The sequence below is a fragment of the Halichoerus grypus genome, chromosome 2, assembly GCF_964656455.1.
Source record: "Halichoerus grypus chromosome 2, mHalGry1.hap1.1, whole genome shotgun sequence".
Classification (NCBI taxonomy): Eukaryota; Metazoa; Chordata; class Mammalia; order Carnivora; family Phocidae; genus Halichoerus; species Halichoerus grypus.
In genome coordinates this window covers 91899426-91925331 of record NC_135713.1, presented here as the reverse complement: position 1 = coordinate 91925331, position 25906 = coordinate 91899426, and the positions used below count along the sequence as shown (strand labels likewise).

General features: G+C 39.0%; 1 protein-coding gene across 6 annotated transcripts in view; it reads left to right on the top strand.

Annotated features, from left to right (window-relative positions):
• The window catches only part of MSH3 (mutS homolog 3), a 236554-nt gene that overhangs the window by 180038 nt on the left and 30610 nt on the right, over window positions 1-25906 (top strand). For all 6 annotated transcript variants that reach the window (XR_013445733.1, XM_078067114.1, XM_078067112.1 and 3 more), the window contains one exon: window positions 13701-13858. Coding sequence is in view for 5 of the 6 variants with exons in the window: in XM_078067114.1 (XP_077923240.1) it covers window positions 13701-13858 (158 nt within the window). In the remaining variant the exon portion in view is untranslated. The remainder of the gene's footprint in view (window positions 1-13700; window positions 13859-25906) is intronic.

Here is a 25906-nt window from a genome sequence, read left to right as displayed (position 1 = left end):
GCAGCTAGAAATTAGGTCAGAGAAAGGAAGCCCAGAACAGCAAGGGAATTGAGAACATAACAGAGTACTCCCTCTTGGGCTGTGAGCAAGGATGACAGCAGTGTGCACATGGTGAATTTGGCCACAAGTGTGGTGAGTAAAAGGAAATGCTTTCAGTTACGTTTAGTTTAATATTACATTTTGATGCAGCACATAGATTTGTTGGTAGTATATAACCTGATCCCCAAAGTCTATAAACTTGCTCATTCTCATTAAGGAATTTGTAGGAATTTGTAATTGACTTAATTTATCAAGCCAAGTTAACACTTCCTGATGCTTTATTGACTTTTAAAAGAAGACTATGTGAACATAAGAGTTTCTTTTTCAGTTCTCATAATACCAGTGGGGTATAGCTTTTTTTGAGAAAGTAATATAGTTGTAACATTTAATACCTTGGTTTATATTTTACTTATAAATCACTTAAACATTATTTCCTGTTACTGTTCCCATCCCCCAGCATGCCCACCAACTCAATCCCAAGTATGTTATCCTTGACATTGGTTTTTTTTTTTCTGTGCTTTTTCATTATTTTTTTTCCTCTTTAGCTTTCTTTTAAAAATGTATTATACTATTTAATAAAGCAAGATTTGAGAAACTTAAATAGCCTTTTGCCTAATTATAAGAATGTTTTAAGGAAACATTTAAACTTTTATATTTAAATTTTTACAAAATAAATGGAGTGATTTTTTTCCAGTAGGCACTTCAGAATATTCCAGAATATTCATTTCTTTTACATATGCTTTTTCTAACTTGAGTAGGAGTTGATATAGAACTGTTGCTATGGTGAAGTGCATTCTATTTTGCAGGGTATAAATTTATATATAGGGATAGTGTTGAAAAAGAACTTACTATGTAAAACTCGATTTAAAATATTTTATAGGTGTTAATTATAAAAATATAGCCTGAAAATAATTTCCTGAAAGCCAAATGACATTGTTGCTTTTGATAATCATGTAATTTTAAGAAATGGTCTTTTGTACATGTGATTGTAAGTGTACTTTTCTGGATTCTGTGTTATGTGAACTTATTATAGTCCTTCTGAACAAGCCAACTTTCTGCCTACTTTTCTTCTCCCAGTTTTAAGAATACTCTTCACATTTCATAATCTGGCATTTATTTTGAATTTTTATTAGCATTATTTTATGAATATTTTGTTCTTAGAGATTTTGACACACTTTATGTCAGTATTGTGCTTGAGGTCAGATTACACAGAAGAAAGAGACAGAATACCTCCCTGATCTGGTGGGAGACACACCCAATTAAATTAACACTAATAGAATACTTACAAAGGCCATGAAGGAACTAACAGATTACATGGTAGAAAAATTGGCACCAAACTTGAACAGGCATTTCAAAGTAGAGGATATCCAAATGGTCCCTAACAGACTAACATTTTTTTGACCTGCTGTATATTAGCTTTTCTAGAATACAAGAATATAGCAAAGGATTAAATAGAGAGGAACTGTGAACTTTGAGGTGTTTGGGGGACATTGGGTGGAAATCCTAATGTGAAGGTGGATAGATGGATATGAAGACCAGGAGAGTGGTCTGAGCTGGAGTTACAGATTTTAGAATGATCATGACATATGTACAGGAGTTTTGAGTCTGGATCTGTCAGGGAAATTATATGAAAATATAAAGAAGGCTGATGAAAAGGCCTTCTCAGGCATTAACACTGAAGGCATAGTTTTACTAAAAAAAAAGTAGGTTTAAATGAGAACTTTTTAAGAATCTTTTTTTTTTTTTAAATTTTAAGGTTACTTATTTACTTATTTGAGAGAGAGATAGTAAGAGAGAGAGAGAGGACAAGAAGGGGCAGCAGCAGAGGGAGAGGGAAAAGCAGACTCCCTGCTGAGCAGGGAGCCTGACTCAGGGCTCGATCCCAGGACCCTGAGATCATGACCTGAGCCAAAGGCAGACACTTAACCGACTGAGCCACCCAGCCGCCCCAGACTTTTTAAGAATCTTTTAAACATATTTATCCTACCTTATTTTCAGAATTTAGAGTTATTGTTTAATCTGAAGATCGCACTTGTTACAGTGGTAACCAGATGCTACTGTATATTCCTTTCTATCCTGTGGGACCTAGCTCTGTCGCATCTTCTAGGAAACCTCAATTTGACTTCTCCAAGCAGAATTGAAAGGAATACTCTTTTAAATCCTCTTTTTGTTTCCTTCCCTGATTCACGACATAATCTGAATGTTTGTAGACTCAGCAGTGCGGGATCTCCCACCTCCATCTTGCCCCTCTCCAATGTATTTCTCCATTCTGCAGCCACAGGGCTTTTCCTAACCTGTCCTAACACTCTCCCATTTAAAATCATGCTTAAAATTCCAGCCATATAGTTCCCAAGTTGCTGTTCTTCTGGGACTTGGCAGATGGTATTCCCTCTGCCTAGAATGTCATCTTTCCCCACACCATCCACTCCTGCCTCACACACACCCACAACCCACCCCACCCCACCCTCCAGCTCCTGCTGTTCTTGAAGTCTTGTCTTGGATGTCAATTTCTGCACTGAGCCTTTCCTAACCAATGCTGGTTTGGGTACCCTATCACTTACCCATAACACTCATATTTCTCCCCATTTTAGTACTTAATCAGTAAATTATAACTGCCTTTGTTTGGGGTTCCCAGTGCACTGTGAATTTCACAAGAACAGAATGGACTTCTCTGGTTTAGTTGTAATCCCACTGTCAGTCACAGTTCTCTTGCACTTAGCAGGCACCTGATCATATTTGTTAAATAAACAAAGATTAGCCACAAGCCTTGAACAGTCTTTAAATTTTAAATTTTTGTCTTTTTTTCCCCCACAGAATGTTATTTTTCAGGATGTTATATGGGAATATCACAATTTACTGAATAATTATACTGTAGAACTAGAAGGGAAATTAGGGGTCATTTAATGTAACCACTTCTTACTTATGAGGAAACAAGGCCCAGAAAAGGGAGAGTTGACATGCCAGAGGTTACCCAAGTTGAGTGGTCTTGAATTGTCTCCCAAAAACACAACAGTATTCTAGGGCAAGCCAGTGCTTTTCAATCTTTTTCACTTTGCAGCACACCTTGAAAGTGATAAGAGTTTGGGGCTCCTGGGTGGCTCAGTCGGTTAAGCGTCTGCCTTTGGCTCGGGTCATGATCTCAGGGTCCTGAGATTGAGCCCCACGTCGGGCTCCCTGATCAGCGAAGATCCTGCTTCTCCCCCACCTCTGCTGCTCTCCTTGCTTGTGCTCACTTGCTCTCTTTCTGTCAAATAAATAAAATCTTTAAAAAAAGAAAGAAAAGAAAATGATAGGCATTTGATGGTACGCTGGAATGAAAGGAAAAGGAGAAGGTTGTTCGGAGCCAAAGAGGTTCACCTGGGGCTCTGGCTGCCCCAGCCCCACCTTGAGGATTAGGAGGTCAGCTTCTTAGCATCCTTGTAACCCGCGAGGCAGACGAAGACATAGTGTGCCAAGACATCCTGCTTGGGAAACACCACTGTGATCCACTGCAGTCTCAGGACTGTTTACTTATTAAACCAAATGACTTTCTAATGGATGGGTTTTTGATAGCAACTAAAGTTGGAGTTTTAGTTTGTGTTTTTTGTTTTTAAATATTTATTTATTTATAAATAAATGTTATTTATTTATATGGGGCTCAATCCCAGGAGCCTGGGATCATGACTTGAGCTGAAGGCAGACACTTAACTGACTGAGTCACCCAGGCACCCCTGTTTTTTGTTTTTAATGTAAATAATATAAATTCCCCTTATTGGGAGAGAGAGTGGGAAAATTGGGTTGACAGCTTCTCGATTTGTGGAAGGGAAGAAAATGAGTTGAATGTGCAAAGCAGGAAGTTTCCCAGGAAGTACTTGAACCCTGTGAATCTCTGTGGCCAAAGGGAAGATCACAGCCCAGCTCTTGCGGAGTGGGACTGGGTGGACACCGGAATCCTGGTCACAGTCCTTTCTCCTGAGATCGAGTCAGACACTCAGTGCCTGGCACTGTGTGGCACATAATAAGTGCTCACATATTTGTTACATGAATGATCCTTGAAACCGGTAAAGATGAGGGAGTACTAGACGGGACCAAGGATCACCAACTTCCCATTTCCTCCCTTCTCCCAGACAAATTCTTCTAGCTACCCCAGAAATGCTTGGTTTGGCTATATAAAAGTAAGACTGATTGTACTAATATTCATAAGCTGTTGACTCTTTGTCCCTAATTACCAAGCAGACTAACAATAATGCATACCATAAAAATATGTCTGAGTATTAAGTTTAATTTAATTCTGTGCCTGGATTATTCTCAGAGATTTTGCTCTAAATGTATTTTTCGCATAGCATGATCATGGGATCATATTGTTAAAAAATAGAGGAAACAGGTGATGCCTGGGTGGCTCAGTCGTTAAGTGTCTGCCTTCGGCTCAGGTCATGATCCCAGGGTCCTGGGATCGAGCCCTGCATCGGGCTCCCTGCTCAGCAGGAAGCCTGCTTCTCTCTCTCCCACTCCCCCTGCTTGTGTTCACTCTCTCGCTGTGTCTCTCTCTGTCAAATAAATAGATAAAATCTTAAAAAAAAAAATAGAGGAAACATCAATGGCATTTGAACATTGTTTTCTGTTAATTCTCTTCCCTGGTGCCTGTTTCTTCCTGCTTCTGACACAGTGAGATAAAGAAGGATATTTTGTATGATAACTGCTTACTTTTTAAAGTGTTCTGACCTAGATTGCTGTCTTTGCCCAGAATGTTCCTTCTTCTGTCTTCCTGTCTTGTAACCCATCTGCATTGATGGAGCTCCTACTCATCCCTCACGACCCAAAAGATACTACTGCCTCCTCAGAGCCTTCACCATTACTCTGGCCAGAAATAATGTCTTTTATCTTAGCACTTTCTTTGTTCTGTTTTTAAAACTCTTATCACATACCACTTGTTGGTACATAGAGGTAGTGGGAGAGTTGATTGGAGGAGTAAATTCAAATCGTAGTTAGCTGTTATTTTATTATCATCTTGGACAGACCACTGTACTCTTCAGTTTCTTCATCCATAAAATGAGGGGATTAGGTTGAGTAACAACTAGCTTTCTGTGGAATGTAATATTGGACAGCATCCAGGCATCAGAAGGATTTGGACCCTTTCCTTAGCATGTCAGCATACAGCCTGTACTCTTCTCCAGCCTCATTATCCCCCTTTCTGTTTGTAGTTCCCCTTGGGTTAAAAGTGCAAGGATTTGGCTAAGGGCTTCTCTGGAGGAGGCTTTCACTAGGGAGTCTCTTACTGTAACCTATTATTGATTGACGTTTTCAGGGAATAAAACACTTTGAAACTGCCAAACTTTTTCAGCATTCTGCAGCTATTATAAAAATAGCTCTACCATGAGTCTTTTTTGAAGATAGATGTCAGGATCTGTACCTGTCAAGGAAGGAAGCCTTTTTTGTAGAAAATTAGCTGATGCCCAAGTCTTAGAAATGAACATGTGACAATTTTAGTGTTTCGTTTTATTTTATTTTATTTTATTTTTTTGCTGGGCATCTCCTGACCTCAGGGATATTCTGACTGACCATCACTGTAGTGTACCCAACGGCGGACCCACGGAGGCTGGCCCTGCCCTAGAGCAGCTCCTCTCGGATCTAGCAGTGACTGTGACTCCCTGTCATTGAGCAGGGATCCCTGTGAGACATCTGTCAGGGGATGATCTTCACCTGTCATCCCCGTTCTGCTACTTAGTAGCTCCATGTTACGGGGCAAGGCCCTTAGATTGCCCAGGCCTGTTCCCTCGCCTGTAACATGGGAAAGCAGTAGTACTTGTATGACCCTGTGAGGCTCTTGTGAGAACGAAATGAGGTGATGCCTGTGCAGTGGTTAGCACGGTTACCTGTGGCACTTGTTAGCTGTGGTTTTCTGAATGATACCTTAAAATGGGCCTTTTGTGTTTTCATCTCCACTTCTTTTCTCTCCACAGAAGACCGCATTCAATGTGGAAATTGATTAGTTATTTCAAAACTTACTGGCTTAGATTCAGTGTTTGATTCTTGGTACATAATACTAAGATCTTATTGACTGATGCTGTCCACATAGACATCACTAGTACTGAGGTAAAAACTTGAAAGTTTGAACTCTAGCTTCCGCAAAGGTTTATTCAGGCAGTAGGTGCTGTCCAGAAACAGTCCCCTTGGTACAGTACTTCAGTGTTGGTTTATTGTCATGCATCCATCCATCCGTGTTTTCTTTTTTTTTTTTTTTTAAGATTTTATTTATTTATTTGAGAGAGAGCACAGCGGGAGAGGGAGAAGCAGGCTTCCCGCTGAGCAGGGAGCCTGATGCGGGGCTCCATCCCAGGACCCTGGGATCATGACCTGAGCCGAAGGCAGATGCTTAACGACTGAGCCACCCAGGCGCCCAATATATGAGATTCTTGATCATTTCCTCACTTACTATGTCATCTTGGGAACTGTAGAAGAAAGGGAGTCACATATTCCTGACTCGTTTCTAGAGAGAATGCAGATGATTTTTTGATCTGTAAGGGTGGTGAATATCCCTGTTGTGGTGCCTTTCACCGGTATTTATTAAGTGCCTTCTTTTTGCCAGACCTTGTTGTAGTCAGTGGGGATGAACAAGATGACATAGTTCCTCTCATGGGAGCTTACTTTCTAGCAATGACATTGGTAATAAGTAAACAATAAAATTAAGGAAATTTCAGAGAGGGATAAAAGGATAAAAGGTATAAAGAAAATAAAATGGGGGTGCCTGGGTGGCTCAGTCGTTGGGCATCTGCCTTCAGCTCAGGTCATGATCCCAGGGTCCTGGGATCGAGCCCCGCATTGGGCTCCCTGCTCCGCGGGAAGCCTGCTTCTCCCTCTCCCACTCCCCTTGCTTGTGTTCCTGCTCTCGCTGTCTCTGTCTCCGTCAAATAAATAAATAAAATCTTAAAAAAAAAAAAAAAAAGAAAATGGGTTAACATCATAGAGTAGGACAGGTTAGAGGGGCTTAAGGTAGTTGAGGGTCAGAAAAGGTGTCTCCTGGGAGCTGATGTTTGAGTTTGGACTTGAATGACAAAAAGGATCTGATCTCAGGGAAGAGCACCCCAGATGGAAGGAACAGCTATGGAAAGGCCTGAAGGCAGGAACAGAAGAAGAACATAAATCCAGTCTGGCTAGTGCTGAGTTAACATGTGGAGGGTGAGAGGAGATTAGGCCAGACAGGCCGGCATGGTCTCTAGGCCATGGTGAGGAGTTGAGGCTTTAGTATTAGTACACCGTGGAGCTATTTGAGGGCTTTTAGCAGGAGACAAATTCTGTTTTAATTTTGAAGACAATCTGACTGCAAGGTAGAGAATGATCTGTGGGCAGAGAAGCAGAGAGACTAGTCAGGATCCACTGCAGTGGCCCCCCAGGATGGTGGCAGTTGAGATGGAGACAAGAGGTATTAATGCATCTCAGAATACCTCCTGATTCTTCAGTCTCTTTTTCCCCATCAGTATTTACTAGAGTGTGCCCAGTATATAATCTATCTCTCATTGAAGGTATAAATATTAGTGCTTATTAGCAAAGCAACCACTTTATTACCTACAAATAGTTGAGTTGAAAGCATTTCACTCCTTAAATCTTCCGAGTTAGATCATGTCTGAAATCTTCAGATCCTGGATAGGCCTGGAAAGACCACTTCCACAGAAGGGACCGCACGTCTGACTGGGGTCACTGTGTACCCATTTTTCCCAAGTACTTCGTGTAAGTGAATTCCACAGCTTCCCCTCTTTGATTCAACCCAGAGCCACCTACTCTGTGTCATATGCCTGAATTTGGACATATTATTTTTCAGAGGGTCATAGAATGTGAGGGTGAGAAATCATTTAATTCAACTCTCTCATTTTAGAATTGAGGAAACTGAGACCTCAGGAGCTATCTTGACCTGTCAGGACCCTGTCAAATTTTTGATTCCCATTGGATGAAGACACTGAATTGAGCAATAAGTATAAATACTCTTATCTTTCAAGGCATTGGAAGAAAGAAGCTGTCTACAAGATAAAGGGTGTATATTTTTATATTTTTTCCTCATAGGTTTCCTAAATTACTTATTTAATAAATTATTTTTTTTGTTTCTGCACTTCCATCACCCACCCCTATTGCTCATTGGGTTTGGTAATTCTACTTCAGGCGGTTCCACCAACAACGCCTTCATGGTTCAGGGCCTCCTCGTGGCACATGTAACCCTTGTGTGGGTTATTCCGCCTTATGTTACACTCTTTTACTTTCTAGTATGTGGGGCTTTTTATCTAGTATTCTATTTTTATGTAAATATGCTGGAAGTCCAAATAGCAAGATGTCATTAGGAAGTTATGTAAATTTTTCCTAAATATATTAATGGATTTATAAAGAGTTGTTTGATGGCTCATGATGATTATTTGTGAAATAAATAATTAAATCTTAAGATAATGCATTTAAGTAATTTTTAACTACCTAATGTTTCAAACAAATGAAAAAGTATAGAAAACAGTAGAACAGACACCCATTTACCCTTCCCTCAGATATCATAAAGAATGACCCTTTGTGATATGAACTTTAGATTTATTTAAAGTAAGTAAAGTGTTACAGATCTAGCTAAGGTTATACATAATTGATTGCTCTCCCTTTTCCTCCCCCTTCACTTCCTTATCTGATTGATAACCATTATGCTGATGTTACTTGTTATCCTTATGCATATTTTTATTCTTTTATATAATATTTATATTTTAACACTATATAATTTGGTGTATTTTAAAAATGTACATAAATATGGCATGTTGAACCTGTCATATGCTATTTTGTAAATGATTGTTTTCATAATTGTACAAAGTAGATCTATTCATTTTCCTAATGATAGACAATTAGATTGCTTTTTTTGTCTATTATGAATACAAACAGTACTAGAGGGAGCAGTCTTATAAATATCTTTCTGAGTACTTGTGTATTTTTCTAGGGTAGACTCCTAGAAGAGGAATTGCTGGGTCATGTAGACTGGTATACAGAATCTTTTTTTTTTTTAAAGATCTTATTTATTTATTTGAAAGAGAGAGAGAATGAGAGACAGCATGAGAGGGAGGAGGGTCAGAGGGAGAAGCAGACTCCCTGCCAAGCAGGGAGCCCGATGCGGGACTCGATCTTGGGACTCCAGGATCATGACCTGAGCCGAAGCAGTCGCTTAACCAACTGAGCCACCCAGGCGCCCTGGTATACAGAATCTTTAACTTTACTAGGCATTTCCAAATTGCTGTCCATATACTTCCAACATGCTGCATAAGTAGACTTTTAAGCCTTTTGATGATATGATGAATGTGAAAGTGTCTTTTAAAAATTATTCCTTCAAAAAATTTCACTGTTTCCTTCATTTGAATGTTAGGGATAGCTTATAGGTCCCTTGAAAAATCCTGTGATTACATTTTCCTTTTCCTGATTAAGAATATGTTTTTGGCCTTGTGTATTTCTTTTTCTATAAATATCCTATTCATATCCTTTGCCCATTTTCCCATTGTTTTGGTGTTTTTACTATGTAGGAGTACTACTTCTTTATTTTAGACCTTTTCATTTTGTGTTTGGTGACTTAATAGAATATTTTTAAAAAAATTAATAGATTTATAGATTTATATTTTTTGTGTTGCTTTTCCTGTCTTGTTCAATACATCATTCTCTGCCTTGATGTCATTAAGCTGTACTTCCATGTTTCCTTCTAAAAGTTTAAAGTTTGCTTTTCACACTTAATTCCCTTATCTAGATTCAATTTGGGGCCTCTGTGTGAGAGTCAGGCCTAACTCTATTTTTTTTTACATAGGTACCTGATTGTCTCACCATGGTTTATTGAATATGACAATTATTTATTATTATTATTTTTTGCTTATTTATAATCCTATCTCTGACCTATACCAAGCCCTTTATATATTTTCTTTTGTCATGTTCTTTTAAAGTTTTCTTGACCATTTTTGGGGGGGTTATCTTTCTTTTGATTTGTAGAAGTTTTTTATGTATTCTGGATTTGAGTCTTTGAGAAATATATAATACATATAATCTTCTATTCTGTAGCTTTTCATTTCCTTAATGGCATCTTTTGGTGAATAGCATTTTATTTTATTTATTTATTGATTTATTTTTAAAGATTTTATTTATTTATTTGACAGAGACACAGCAAGAGAGGGAACAGAAGCAGGGGGAGTGGGAGAGGGAGAAGCAGGCTCCCCATGGAGCAGGGAGCCCGATGTGGGGCTCGATCCCAGGACCCTGGGATCATGACCTGAGCCGAAGGCAGATGCTTAACGACTGAGCCACCCAGGCGCCCTGCATTTGATTTTAATGTACTTCAATTTTTTTTTTAAGATTTTATTTATTTATTTGACAGAGAGCACAAGCAGGGGGAACGACAGGCAGAGAGAGAGGGAGAAGCAGGCTCCCCACTGAGCAGGGAGCCCGATGTGGGGCTCCATCCCAGGACCCTGGGATCATGACCTAAGCCGAAGACAGACACCTAACTGACTGAGCCATCTAGGTGCCCAATGTACTTCCATTTTTTAAATCTTCTTTTATAGTTAATTATGATTGGTGATCTGTTAAAGAAATCTTTCTCTACCCCAAGGTCATATATTATTGTCCAGTAATCTTTTTTTTTTGTCTGTCAAAGCTATAATCTACCTGGAATTGATTTTTGTTTATGATGTAAGTTAGAGGTCAGGATTTCTTATTTTTCTATATGGACATCCTTTTGACCAAACACCATTATTCAAAAGACCATCCTTTGTCTACTGTGCTACAGTGTCAGCTTTGTCATAAGTCAAGTAACTGTATACACATCAATCTGTTTCTGTGCTTTTTTTTCTTAAAGATTTTTTTTATTTGCGAGAGAGAGAGTGTGAGCAGAGGGAGGAGCAGAGGGGGAGGGACAAGCAGACCGGTGCTGAGCGCGGAGCCTTACGCACAGGGCTCGATCTCACGACCCGAGATCATGACCTGAGCTGAAACCAAGAGTCAGATGCTCAATGGACTGAGCCACCCAGGTGCCCCAGTCTGTTTCTGTTTTATTCCACTGTGGGTCTTTGTGCCAGAACCATAGTAGTTTATTTATTATAGTATTATAATACTGAGCCTTTCAGTCCATGAACATAGTATATTCTTTCACTTAATTAGGTGTTCTTTAATTTCTTTCAAAAATATTTTGTAGTTTGCTGTGTAGAGGTCTTGCTCATTTCGTTAGATTTATTCCTAGGTATTTGATTTCTTTTGATACTGTGGTAAATTGTACCATTAAATTTTCTATTTTCAGTTACTAATTGCTAAAATCTAGGAATAAAGTTGACTTTTGAATACTGACCTTCTATCCAAAGATCTTGCTTAATTCATTTATTGTTTATAATAATTTTTATAGACTTCTTTAAATTTTCTGGGAACATAATCATGACATGTAGGAATAATGACAGTTGTATTATTTTCTTTCCAATGATTGTACCTTTTATTTCCTTTTCATGCCTTTTTTTTTTTAATGAGTAGATACTGAATTTTATCAAATGTTTTCTCTGTGTCTTTGGAGATCATCTGATTTGTCTTCTTTATTCTCTTAATGTGGTGAATTACATTGATTGGGGCCTCTGTGTGAGAGTCAGGCCTAATTGGCCTTTTATCATAATTGGCCTTTGAATATTAAACCCACCTTATACTCAAAAATTCTAAATGTTTATGTAGCTTTGGATTGGTTTATTAATATTCTAAGGAGTTTTACAAATATATTTATGGATGAAATTGGCCTGTAATTTTTCTTTCTTGTAATGTTCTTGTCGGGTTTTTGCTATCAGGATTCGGTTGGATTTTTGAAATGTTTTGGTTTAGAGTTGCCCTTGATCTGTTCTGTAGAAGAGTGCTATTTCTTATATATTTGCAAGAATCAGTGGGGAAATTATCTGGGTTTGGAGTTTTTCTTACAGAAGGGCTTTTAATTACAGATGTAATTTCTTTAATGGATACAGGATTATTCAGATTATCTATTTCTTGTATCATTTTTGCCAATTTTAAAAAAGCTGTTCATTTTATTTAAATTTTTGAAATACTTGGTTAGGTCACATATTTGGTTGTTTACAATAGGTTTATTATTTTTAAATCTCTGTAGGAGAATTAATTTTATTTTATCATTTTTATCATTCTATTCATGCGAAGTTTCTTTCTTTGCCTTCACTGTGCTAAGCTCTTCTGTTCCAAGAAACGTAGATTCACTCAAGTTCCTTCAAATAATGGAGACATATGATGCTCATTTTAAAGCTACCTGCCATAAGAGAAAGGAATCACAGGGAGAACAAATCTCTAGTACAGCTTGGCTTTAGTGAGACTGGAAATATCTGGTTAATTTAGGGTATAAGACAACTTTAGAGATGGAAACGGTTTTCTTTTTATCCCCTCAATAGTAAGACTTTACAATATTTTAACTCTGAGACCCTCATTATTAGCATGAAGTTTCTCACCCCTCTGGACTCTCCTCTGCTTTTCCTTCCTTTTCATTGCTAACTCCCCCTTTTACTCCCTGTTCTTTTTTTTTTTTTTTTAAAGATTTTATTTATTTATTTGACAGAGAGAGACATAGCGAGAGGAGGGAACACAAGCAGGGGGAGTGGGAGAGGGAGAAGCAGGCTTCCCGCTGAGCAGGGACCGTGATGCACGGCTTGATCCCAGAACGCTGGGATCATGACCTGAGCCGAAGGCAGCTGCTTAACGACTGAGCCACCCAGGTGCCCCTTACTCCCTGTTCTATGTAGTTTTTCTTCATACCTTTTGTTTCCTCATAACTTTTTATTCATGGTCCCCAGTTCTTTGTGGCCTTGTTCTGTGTTCCGCCAAATTGAATCAGTGCATGGTACTCAGTTTAAACCCCCAAGAGATTATTTGATTAGTTTCAGAAGCCCTTTTATGTGAGGCCACCTCTAGGGCTGTTGGTAAGTTACACAATGGCCACTCTTGACCAGGCAGGTATTGCCCAGTGTGGTGGGTTCACAGAGCACATGGATGCCTCGGGCTCCCTCCTCTGCAGAGGGCTACAGCTGGACAATTTCCCTTAGGATGAGTCTGTATGTGGCAAGTACTGTAATTGGTTAATAGAGGCAAGTTCTAGAAATTAAATTAGTACAGGTGTTTGAGCTTTTCTGCCTCCTTTCTATGCTCTGGTGAAATGCCAGTGAAAAATGCTGATAAAGCTGATATCTAGAATTTGTTACTATAAACCTCTTTAGTAGTCATCCATCTGTCACTGAGACAATTCTTGTGCTACCAACCCACATTAGGGCCTTGAGCAATTAGCTATATAATGTGTGTAGTTTTAGGATGGATAAATGAAAATTGATAGATTTTAAATGTAAGCAATATAAAAAACACACACAGAGGCAGATTAATGAATATTTAATGAGAAAGCCATAGTAGTTATCTCATTTGCTTGCTCCTTGTTGTTTCCTTTTTCATATGCAGAAACAATCCTGTGCGTTGCTCAGAATTCACTGTTCTGCAGTTACACAGTTCAGGTTGAAGACAAGGAGGTCCTCCTTCCCTTTGTGATACTTAATTGGTAACATATTTAAGTACCAGAAAGCCATCTTTTGCCTAATGCATTCCCATTTATGGACTAAATTATAGGTATTACATAAAAGCCCTTTGGGTACAATAAGTGAAATTGCTTTTTAATTTTCTAGGGGGATTCAGAGAGAGTAATGATAATCACTGGACCAAACATGGGTGGAAAGAGCTCCTACATAAAACAAGTTGCATTGATTACTATCATGGCTCAGATGGGCTCCTACATTCCTGCGGAGGAAGCAACAATTGGAATCGTGGATGGCATTTTCACGAGGTAAAAACATTAGTTCTATTTGAATATATTTCTGAAAATAAAGCAAGCCCACATTGTCACATGAACTTTCTGTGTACATATTTAGATGAATAGATTTGCTCTTAAAATATTTAAAGCTTAGGAGCGTAAAGAAATCATTTCATCATGAATATTAATATCAGAAGAGACCAAGGAGAGCATTTTGTCCAGTTATTTTTAAGTTATTTTTAGTTACTGAGTTCTTTAACAAAAATCTTACATAAAAGATGAATATTTAAACATAAAAGCAGATCTGCTCTGCCTGAGTCAGAGTGGAAGGCTTGCAGACTTGCCTGGATAGGCTCTGTGGAGAACAGTCTGGAAACCAGTCCACTCTCCTTGTTTTACAGGTGGGGGACTGAGAACAGACTGAAAAGGACACTGGCCCAAGATAATTTAATTCATATTCTTTTCTTTTTTACTCTAAGAACATTACCTACAACCAACTAGGTCTTACCCTTAATTTATAATCCCAAATTGCATGTCATATTAGGAATACGGGTGAAGTACCTGGTCTCACTAATAGGAAAATCATAGTTTAATCTGTTTATTCAGGTTTATCAGTTCTTAAAGTATTATATTTCTTGCATGTACATTTTTGGAAAAATCAAATATAGTCTATATGTGTGTAGTCAAGCTTTGTGTATAAGTGTTTGATTTATTGTCTAGCTGCATATTTATATGATACTTGACTTTGGAGTTACATCAGAATATATCACATGCTGATATTGATACACCTGAGTAGACATTAAAATACTTTACCTTAAGAGCTTGGTTTTTAGTCTGAGAGTAAGCAAAGCAAAGAGACCTAAATTCTTTTTGATGCCATATCACAAACAGATGTTATTTTGATCTCCGTATATTTGTAGATCAACTCAGTATAAGAAATTTAAGGAATCTGTCTTTACTTTTTAAATTGTCATTAATTTTCTATTTTGTAAAAAAAAAAATGTGTGTGTGTATGTATATGTGTGTGTGTATATATATTTTTTATTTTGGTTACATTATTAGGGAGAGTGACAGAGAAATTTAACAAAGAGAAAAAAGATTAAAAGGGCAAGAGAAAAATAAGAAAGGAAAGGACTTCTTGGGCAAAGTAAGGTGATTTGTCTGAAAGAGAATCTTGTTAGTGAGCAGAATGTCAATTACAGATGTCTTTAGATACAAGTAATAGAAAAGAAAGTAAGAGTTTACTTTTCTCATACAGTGAGAAGGCTTGGGGTGGGCTGCTGCTTCTGCTGCTTCAGTGGTTCTGCAGTTTTGTTGGCCTTTCCCTCATAGTTGCAAGATAGTTGCTGTGACTCCAGACATCATATCACATGAGGAAAAAGGAAGACAGAATGCCACAGTTCCCCCACACACACACCTTCCCCCCCCCGCCCAGGAAATCAGTACCTTTTCAGAAGCCTCCCAGAAAACTTCCACTTATATTTCATTAACCAGACCTATTTCTCATGGCTATAATTGCAAGGGAAACAGAAAGTAAGAATTTGCTTTTGTCCAGCTTTCTTCATGGAGTTAGGCAAGTGTTTGGGAATGGATTCAAAGGTAATCAGAAAATAGTTTTTGCCTAGAAAAAATGAATTCAGTGATAATAATAAAAACAGCTAAACTTTATTATAATAATAACATATTTAAAATAGTAGTGTAACAAACATTTTTATCAATGTATAGGGACTGCCCTATGCCCTCTATATTAAATACTTTATATAAAGTACATTCCGTGATAGCAAGTATAAGCCTTCTGAAAAAGGACAAACCACACTAATTTCAAGAAATTTGGGTATTTATTCATTTTCATATATTCATTCATCCAACATATACTAACTTAGCATCTAACATATGACAGGCACTGGGACTACAATGCAACCGTAGTTTCTGTTCTGGTAAAACTTACCTGGTGGAGAAGATCAGCATTAACCAAAAAAATTGTAAAAAAAAAAAAAATGTGAAATTGCAGCTGTGACAAGTCTACAAAGGCTATGTACAAGATGCCGTGACAGCCTGTGAGACTGGGGTATGATCTGGACAGGGGAAGGCTTCCCTTAGCAAGTGATTCTTGAGGCCTGTCTGAAGGGTGAGCTAACTAATCAAAGGAAGAAAGAGCATTTCAGACAGAGGAAGCATGTGTGCAGAGGCCCTTAGCATTTTTTAAAAAATCGTAGTTAAGGGACTGAAGAGTGATTCTGTATGGGAGCATTATTCTATATGAAGCTGAAGAATAGGTAGGGGCAAGTTACACAGAGTGTAGAGTTTTAGGAGTTTATCCTAAGCCATGGGAAACCATTAAAGGGTTTAAGCAAAGCTTGGCATGATCACATCTACATTGACTACAATGCAGGGAATGTTTGGAGGAAGGACACAGTAGTAACCTTATTAGTAGTGGTCTTAGGGAGAGGTATCAGTAGTTTGGATGAGGTTTGTAGTATTAGAGTGGAAAGGAATTGCATTTGAAAGGTGTTCAGGAAATAAATCAACAGGGCTTGGTGATAGAAGGGAGATGCAACTGAGATAAATGGAGTTGTCAGAGATGACAGTGGTTTGTGCATCTGGTTGGACAATGCTGGCATTTACTGGAAGAGGGTGGTTTTCTTTTTTCCATAGATCCTGACTTTATTTTTATATGTAGTAAGTAGAAATACTCTGAGACATTTGAGGGGAGCTGTCATATAGACAGTTGTGTATAGAGTCCAGAGGGAGAGATGAAAGGTAATGATACAAATTTGCTGTGAGACATTTTTGTATAAGTGGTAAGTTAAGTCTTGGGTGTGGGTGAGATCATCTCAGCAGAGAGTATAATAGAGAAAATAGTGTTCTAAGAATGCCAACATGTCATTGATGAGTAAGATGATAAGCTAGAAAAACCAACAGGGGGACAAAAACCAGGATGTGACATGGTCAGGGGAAGACTCCTCCAAGGAGAAAGGAAGTGGCCAGCAGCCCAGAGCGGTCAGGTGAAATGAAGCCTGAAAAGTCAACTTTGATCTTGACAAAGTGGTGGTCATTAGTGACCTTAGCAAGAGCTATTTTGTTTGTTTTTTTTAAAAGCTTGATTTATTTGTTTTAGAGAGGGAGCATGAGTGGCAGGGACGGAGGGAGAGGGAGAGAGAATCTCAAGCAGGCTCTGCACTGAGCGCAGAGCCCAACGCAGGGCTCAGTCTCATGACCCTGAGATCACGACATGAGCCAAAACCAATTGTACGATGCCCAACCAACTGTGCCACCCAGGCGCCCCAGCAAGAGCAGTTTTGGTGGAGTGGTGGGACCATACTCCAGTTAAAGATGGTAACGGAGTGAGTGAGAGCTCAAGAAATAGACTGTCTAGGTGTCATCAGGCAGCTTGGCTGGGAGGAGGAGGTAAGAGATCCAGTGAGGGACTTGTTTGTTTTTGAATGGTAGACTTGAACATGTTTCAGTGGGATATCCAGGGGGATGTATTATACCCATAAATTTATGATTTAAAAAATGCATTGATTACCTTGGAGGATATTAGAGTAAGTTAATAATGATATTTACAACAAAAAAATCATTAATCACGTTGGAGAATGAAAATTGAAAAATAAAGAGAATATCAAGCAGCTATTCTCTTTCCACACAGGTGATGAGAGGAAGTTTCTCATTATAGAAGTACCCCAGCTAATAAGCAAAGAAGGAATGGTAGAATTAGAGCATCACCCTTTTTTGCAACCCCTCCAAGGGTGGAGTTTTTCCAGAGAAGTGAATGAAAAAGCAGAGGGAGTTTAAGAGTTAGCAAGTGGGGGCACCTGGGTGGCTCAAGTTGGTTAAGTGTCTGCCTTCGGCTCAGGTCATGATCTCAGGGTCCTGGGATCAAGTCCTGCATGAGGCTGCTTCTCCCTCTCCCTCTCCCTCTGCCACTCCCCCTGTCAAATAAATAAATAAAATCTTTAAATCTAAAAAAACCACAACAAACCAGTTGGCAAGGGTATGTTGGGAATAATAGTCCATGGAACATCAACAAAGAAGAGGGCCCAGGGGAAAGCACAGTGGTAGGTGGGCTAGAGTCCTGAGAGCTTTGAACAGCCATTGTAGAGGTGCTGCGTGAGCCAGAGTGGGCAGCTTTTGAGGTGAAATAGTTCATGTCTCTGATGAAGTCCAAGATGTGCTCCTGGTGCTGGACGGCTGAGGTAGAAGAGAGGAGGAGAGGTGGCTAAGAGGAGATCTAGAATTATCTAGATGGTGTTGGCTGGTTTAGCTACATGGACCCTCAGTGCTACCAGAAGAGTTGGCAGGGCTCTTGAGGCAGAGAAGAAAATATACACCAAATGTTAACAACTTTGATGAATGAGGGGTTGTGATTTGAAGTTGAATAGCTGACAACATGGACAAAGGGAAGATGTTATGGTCAAATGGTATAACCTCAAAGGAGCTATTTTTATTACCAGAAGGTAGAGCCTAGAAATAAGAGTGGTGAGCAGGAGAATCCTTGCAGTATTGCAGGAGGTGAGGAAATGAATAGCTGATTTTGAAGAGGGTTGCAGGGGAGGGACTGGAGAGGAATGGGAGGGAATACCCATGTGGAGAAGAGAGCAAGGACACAGGAGAGTTGGCTGGCCATTTGGCAGTATTCCAGGGTGCCCAGTGTCTGGCTTTGGGAGGTGAGTGAGGTGGAGAGTTGGATAAAACCTGGCAAGTGTAGAGCAATTTGGACTTGATGTTGGCTCCAAGAACCACAGAGGAGGACACACAGTGTTCTGACTGATAAAAACATGGGAAGGACAAGGGTGGGGCCTGGGACGAGTCTCACCAAGCTTGGACAGTGGTGGGTCTAGAGCTGTAGGTGCCACACACCACAGCCTAACTGGGCTGGCTGGTTGTGGCCCGGAACTTGAGACACATACTGTGTCACCTGGACTCAGACGCTCCTCAGTCAGGCAGGAAAGGAACAGGTAAAATATGCTTGTGTGATTGCATTGTCCCCAACGGATATTGCTGAACGCACTCTTTGACCCTTGATGTATTTTTTTCCTGCTTCAGATCTAATCCTGGCACCCATTACTTACTACATATTTTTGCAGAAACTGGTTCCCTGCTCTCTCAGTCTTCCTTTTTTCCTCTCTCCAGTCAGTTTTCAGGCCTCTGTGAGGTGCCTGTCAGAGCACAGCTATGATCAGGTCATTCTGCTGCTAAACCTCTAATGGTGAATAAAGGTCTCCAAGCATGTCAGTCAGGAACCACCAGATGACCCCCAGCCTTTTCAGTCTTGTTTTCTGTTTCTTTCCCTCACCTACCTATGTGTGAACCCAGTACTTCCTTCTGAATTCCAGGAAGCTATTATGTGCTTTCCCATTTTTTTTTTTTTTCAGTTTGTATTATTTCCTGTGCCAGAAATACTTCTACTAATTTTTTTTTGTTAAAAATCCACCTCCTTCATGAAGTCTTCCTTGATTCCCATAGCCAGAATTAATCTTTCTCATCTCTGTGCTTCCATCATCCATGTATTTTGCCTTGTTTTAAAGCTCTTACCACTTTTAGTTTTATAGTTCTTCATGTACAGGTCTACCTCTACTGTTGTATGGTCCATTCCCAGAAGTTGAGTTTCATGTTTTGTACATTTCCCTTCTCCCTCCCCAAACCTGGAGAGAGGTCCAAACATACATACATAACACTCAAGAACAGGGCTATTGAATGAATGGACCTTTAAGTCAAGATCAGGCAAATGGAAGCTAATCCCATGGGCAGTGGGGAGTCCTTGAAGACGTAGGAGTAGGGAAGTGATGTGATCAGAGTTATAGTTGAGGTTCCAGGAAGATTAATCTGGCCACACTGTGAAAGACAGACTTTACAAAGGCATGATGTCATACAGTAATTCTTGGGGAGATCCCAAGCATCTTAATTAGACTGATAGAAATGGAAGTGGACAGGGACAGAGGAGAGATGTTGCAGGGTTAGAACACACAGGCCCTGGTAACTACAGTAGTGGATGAAGAGAGATAGATGAAGACCTGAGACAAGGAGGCATCAAGCCTAGGTGACCAAGAGGAGTGAATGGTGGTACTTGTCAGTAACACTGGGAAATTCAGGAGGAGGATCTGATTTCGGAAGTGATCTTAACTGCTAACATGCAGCACAGCAAGGAGGCTGTACCATAAGATGGCCATTACATTTCTGGGTCGGAAGCACAGTTGTAGGCTGTTAGAACACTTGAGCACTCGCTCAATAACAAGGCCAAGACGCTAGTGTACTGAACACGTATTTTTCTTAAAACCTTACCATGTACCAGAGTTTGATGCTAGGCGTTAGGGGTATAAAGCCGAATGAGACCACTTAACCTGCCCTTCGGAAACTCAGGTGTGGGAGATGGAGGCACAAGGCATTACAATGCAGTAAGATTATGCAGTGCTGGAGGAGTGATGGTATATCTGTCTTTATTTGCTTGCTCATTCATTCATATTTATCCTGCCATCTTCCAGAAAGGAATTAAGTGTTGGTTTGCAGAAGATTTCAAATAGCATAAGTAAAAATGAGGGTGACGGATTAAAATGGAGCCAGCAATGAAGCTTAAAATATTTATCACATGATGACCAACACTGGTGGGGAAGTCACAGATTTGTCTCAGAGGTTTCCACAAAGGAAAACTTGTTCATTTAAAATAGTTCGCAGTACCTAGAAAAACAAACAAATTGCTTAAGAAAACAGCTTAAAAAAACCTTTTTATTGCGTTAGACAACGATTTGTAATGATAAGACTAACTAGTGGCAGGCTTGGACCATGAGCTTCTTGTTCCTCCATGCTGATGGCATGATAACGTGCATTTATCTCATAAACCAGGCAGCGTTGAGGAGCTGGACTGATTACCGGTCACTGAGTAATGCAACAACTAAGCTTTAAACTTTGCAAACACCAAATTGTTTTAGCATAGTAGTTTTCATTCTGAATTAGCTCCTTCACACATGTCAGTTTTTTCAGCTACTTGGGGGTACATTTTACAGTTACCTGGTCCTGGTGGGCCCATCCAGAGGCAGTATTACGTGAAAGAATATTCTTGTTATAATACACAAAAAAAGGGGGCACCTGGGTGGCTCAGTCAGTTAAGTGTCTGCCTTCGGCTCAGGTCGTGATCCCGGGGTCCTGGGATCGAGCCCCGCATCGGGCTCCCTGTTCAGTGAGAAGCCTGCTTCTCCCTCTCCCACTCCCCCTGCTTGTGTTCCCTCTCTCGCTGTCTCTCTCTCTGTCAAATAAATAAAGTCTTTAAAAATTAAAAAAAAATAATACGCAAAAAAAGAGCAGGTTACAGAGCCTGGCATTCAGTATGATTCCACTTTTGTATGAGAAATTATATATGTAAATATATGCAGAGAAAATCATCTAAATAGAAGGCTTATATTCCAAAATATCATGAGGGATATGGGATTATGGTGAGTGTTCTTTTCTTCTGCTTATTAATATTTTTTAAAAATCTGAAATAAATATGTAACAAAGATACAACCTCAAATTAAGGGCAGTATCAGTCAAAATGAGAGGTTTTATAGGAGTCCAATGAAATGCTTATACGGTCATTGTCTGGGAACACTTTTTTCCAGGGCAAATTTCTCTTCCCTACTCAGTAGAATGGAATTTGCGGTTCTGAGTATAAACCTTCCCAGGTGCTTCAGTGTATCAGAGCTTACTTTTCCAAAAAGTTTTTAACCCAGCCTATATATAACCTTCTTTCTTCCTCCTTTAGGCATTGATGGTTTTCTTGTCTGGATCAGTATACAAGATCGGTGTCTTTAATTTTCATAACTCACATTGTCATTTGCACATGTAACATCTAAAACAATGAGTTTTAACCCTTAATGTACACTAGACTTTTTTTTTTGAGAGAAAGAATGCACATGTGCACATGAGGAGGGGAGGGGCAGAGAAAGAGGGAGATAGAGAATCTTAAAGCAGGCTCTACGCCCAGCACAGAGCCCAAGACAGATGGGGCTTAATCTCACAACCCTGAGATCATGACCTGAGCTGAAATCAAGAGTCTGACATTTAACCCACTGAGCCACCCAGGCACCCCCATTGGACTTTTTTTTTTTTTTTTGTAATGGAGCTTTTAAAAAATAGTGATACTTGGACCATACCCTCAGAGGTTCTAAGTTGGACTGGGGTCTGGAAGTTGAGTTATGTAAGGGTCCAAATGGTTTTGAAGTGCAGCTGAGGTTGAGAAGCATTTCCCCAAGCCCTTGCTGGAGAGCTCAGTTGTTTAATTATAAAAGTTAATTTAAAAATTGTAGATACTTATTATGAAAACAGCTTGACAGTATAAAGGGCATAAAGTGGAACTTTTGCCTTCTGCCCAGGTCAACAACTATTAATGGTTCTTTGTATAACTTTCCACAGATGTACAAGTATATGTAAACCTTCTCTTATATAAACGATATTATACTAAGCATTACTGCTATGCAGCTTGCTTTTATTTTCTAATATGTGGGGGACATATTTCTCTATCAATTCATGCTGATTAATCTCACATGTTTTAATGGCTGCAAGGTATCTGCTGTGCAGAGATTCCTTGGTCTCTAACCTTAGAGGGCTGTATCTGGAATGCACTGCTTTAGTATAAGGACCCTGTTCCCTGTCTTTTCTTCTGTCTTCACCCTCTCTTCCTGTTACAATTGGAAAGGAGTCTGCATGGACCACATTCATTTATATCCTAGATCCTTATTAGAATATGGTTTGATATTATGCCTTCATATTTTTCATTTATTTATTGTGAAATAATTCAGACCTATAACAATCCCCCAGGTAACTGCCACCCTACTAAAGAAATAAAACATTGCCAATACCACTGAACCCATAATTCTCCCTAATTCATTTACTTTCCACGCCATCTAGAGGAGCTGCCCTTCTTGACTATAGTTTTCATCCTATGTATTTCTCTGTATTTTTATCTCAGGTATATTTTTGGGACAACATAGAGTTATTGGGTATGCTTTTACACTTTATATGTATCACATCACACTATGTATTCTTCTGCAAGTGGCTTTTTCCCCCCTCAATATTGTATTTATGAAATTCATCCATATGGATACATATAATTCTAGTTTACTCATTTTGCTATAATTATGAATATTCCATTGTGTATGCACCTACCACAGTTTATTCATTTTCCATGATTCAGATTTGTGGCAAATGCAAACAGTACTGGTACTTGTCTTACACACATCTTCTGGTGCACATGAATGAGTTTTCTGAATCCAGGCTGTTATCTAGGAGTGGGACTGTGGAGTGTAAGGAGTGTGCATCTTTCTTGTTCTTCAGAGAGGCTGCCAGCAGTATGTAAAAGTTTGTACTTGTGCTTTAAAATTAAATTAGGGGTGTCCAGGTGGCTCAGTCAGCTAAGCGTCTGACTCTTGATTTTGGCTCAGGTCATGATCTCACGGTCGTGAGATTGAGCCCTGCATCCTGCTCTGCGCTGGGTATGGAGCCTGCTTAGGATTTTCTCTCTCTCTGTCTCCCTCTGCCCCCCTCCCCGACTAGCGCAGGCGTGCAGACAGGCACTCGCCTGTGCGCACACGCTCGCTCTCTGTCTCAAAAATAAATACATAAAATAAAATAAAGAAAATTAGACATACCCATTTGATGATGTTTTATATGGTCTTCAAAATTGCTCATAAGTAAATTTTCATTTTATTATTTACTGTCTTTTACATGAAGTGCTACCTGGTAAGTCATTTTTTGTTAATGCTAGGGAATTGTTTTCCCTCCGAGTGCATGCTGTGCCTGTTTACACAAACATTTGAAGCAATTTATTGGCCTTCTCTGACAAACTGCCAGGCCTCCTCTCATCAGCCAATGGTTATTTCTTCTTTAATTCCTTTTTGTCTTGGCTGCCAGGAAAGCAAGAGCTAAATTCAAGGCTCAGGTGCAGAAACAAATTTGGTGTAGTTTTCCCCTTCTCATGCATGGGAGTATTTCTCTAATATGGTTCTTATAATAGCTGCATCAGAATCATTGAGATGCTTGTTTCAAATGTTTAAAACTTTCTAAGCCATGTATCAGAGACCTATTAAATTGGAATCTCTAAGATGAGATCCAAAATTAGCATTTTCAAAGCTCATGTAAAATGTGCTGTCTTAAATATGAAGATCTACTGTATGGCTTATGATCTTAGTTTCATATTCATGAAATTATAGATATGTTGTTATTCTAAATCATTGCAAATCCTTTTTGTACTCAATGGAAGAAATACTGAAAATCTAGCAGAGTGAGATACATGCATAAAATTTGGCTCCAAACTTTTATCTTTAAATTGGTTATTTTTGTATTATTGACTGGACATTTATGACACTGGGTTTTAAATTCATGCATTCCGTAAATACTCATTGAGTGCCTACGTGTGCTGTGTGCTGTTCTGTAAGAGGACAAATAAATGTGTGAAAAGCTGTGAATAGCAGGCTTTAGGAATATTTTTTACTGAATATTGTAACCTTGTATAAGCCTTTCCCTGAATAAGAACATTATTTTTAAAAGTAGAATTTTGGCAAACATTTACATGTGGCTCTAATTAGTATATTTATATCAGTATATTGTGATATACGTATTTATCAGTGAAATATTTCTAGACACATATTTCCAAGGATCATTAACATGTTTGAGTGCATCACTGGAATATAAGATCTGTTGTTTATTATCCTGATAAATGCAAACTTAAACCTCATTGAGCTTTTTAGACTCACTAATTAAGTTTTAGGAAAGCAATGAATTAAGTCTGGTTTGAAAAAAGCAAAACAATTGGCTTCTCTCAGCACAATTTACTTCTACTTATGTGAATTAAATGTTGGTAGAAAGGGGTATTTACATTAAGTGGCCCTTGGTTAATAATTTTCTTGCCATGTTACCCAAGTAAACTCTGTTATGGCCCCTCACTTCAGGAATGCGGTGTACTCAAAATGATAATAGTGTGTTTATTTTGAGAGAGAATTGGAGAGTAATAGGCATTCAAATACTTATTTTAAATATTTGCTTTTGATTGTGCAAATGATTATGATTTGTTTGCCCGGTCTAGTTTAATTCAGCAAATATTGATTGAGCACCTACTGTGGAGTATTTGTACTCTATTAAATATATATAATATATGTTTACATATACTTATATGTGTATGTATATATCTTAATATATATTTATATAATTAATATATATATATTTATATATGTATGTAAATATCCTTCTTGGACAGAAAGAGAACATTTTGAAGCAGTGCATGTTTTCTAGTTGGTAGTAAATACCAGCACTAAAAACCATATGATAAGTGATATTTTACTAAATGAGTAGGCTGTTACGAATTCTATTGGCATCAGAAATGTTGCCTGTGAACATCTCTGTTGTTTATTTAGTTCCCACAGCTGTGTTTGCCAAACAGGAGATGCCTCACTTCATTTTTTGATAGAAAGTGGTTGTATGAATTTAATACTTCAGTCACCTGAGGATTTGGTTTGGTTTGAAATGCAGATGCCAGACAGTTCCCTTGAACGCAGATCCCCTGGAGATAGTGTTGTAATTGGTGTGATGAAGGGGACTCTTGGACTCTATAGTTAAGAACCTCTGCAAGTGACTCTGAAACATATCCAGATTTAGGAGCCATTGTTCAGTTTCAACTCCTGACATTTTGCAAAGAGAACAACAGAATCAGAGAGATTGTGATTTTTTTTTTTTTTAAAGATTTTATTTATTTATTTGACACAGAGAGACAGCGAGAGAGGGAACACAAGCAGGGGGAGTGGGAGAGGGAGAAGCAGGCTTCCCGCGGAGCAGGGAGCCCAATGCGGTGCTCGATCCCAGAACCCCGGGATCATGACCTGAGCCGAAGGCAGACGCTTAATGACTGAGCCACCCAGGCGCCCCTGAGAGAGATTGTGATTTTGTCTGCCTGAGCTCAAAATGTGTGTTTAATTATAAGGATGCATCCCTCTGGTTGTGTCAGGTTCCCCTCTATTAATCTTACTAATTAATCTGATTAATCTTATTCCTGATGACTGATTAATCTTACCTTTCTTTTGATGGCCTTAATTATTTGTGGCTTTCACAGATACAGTT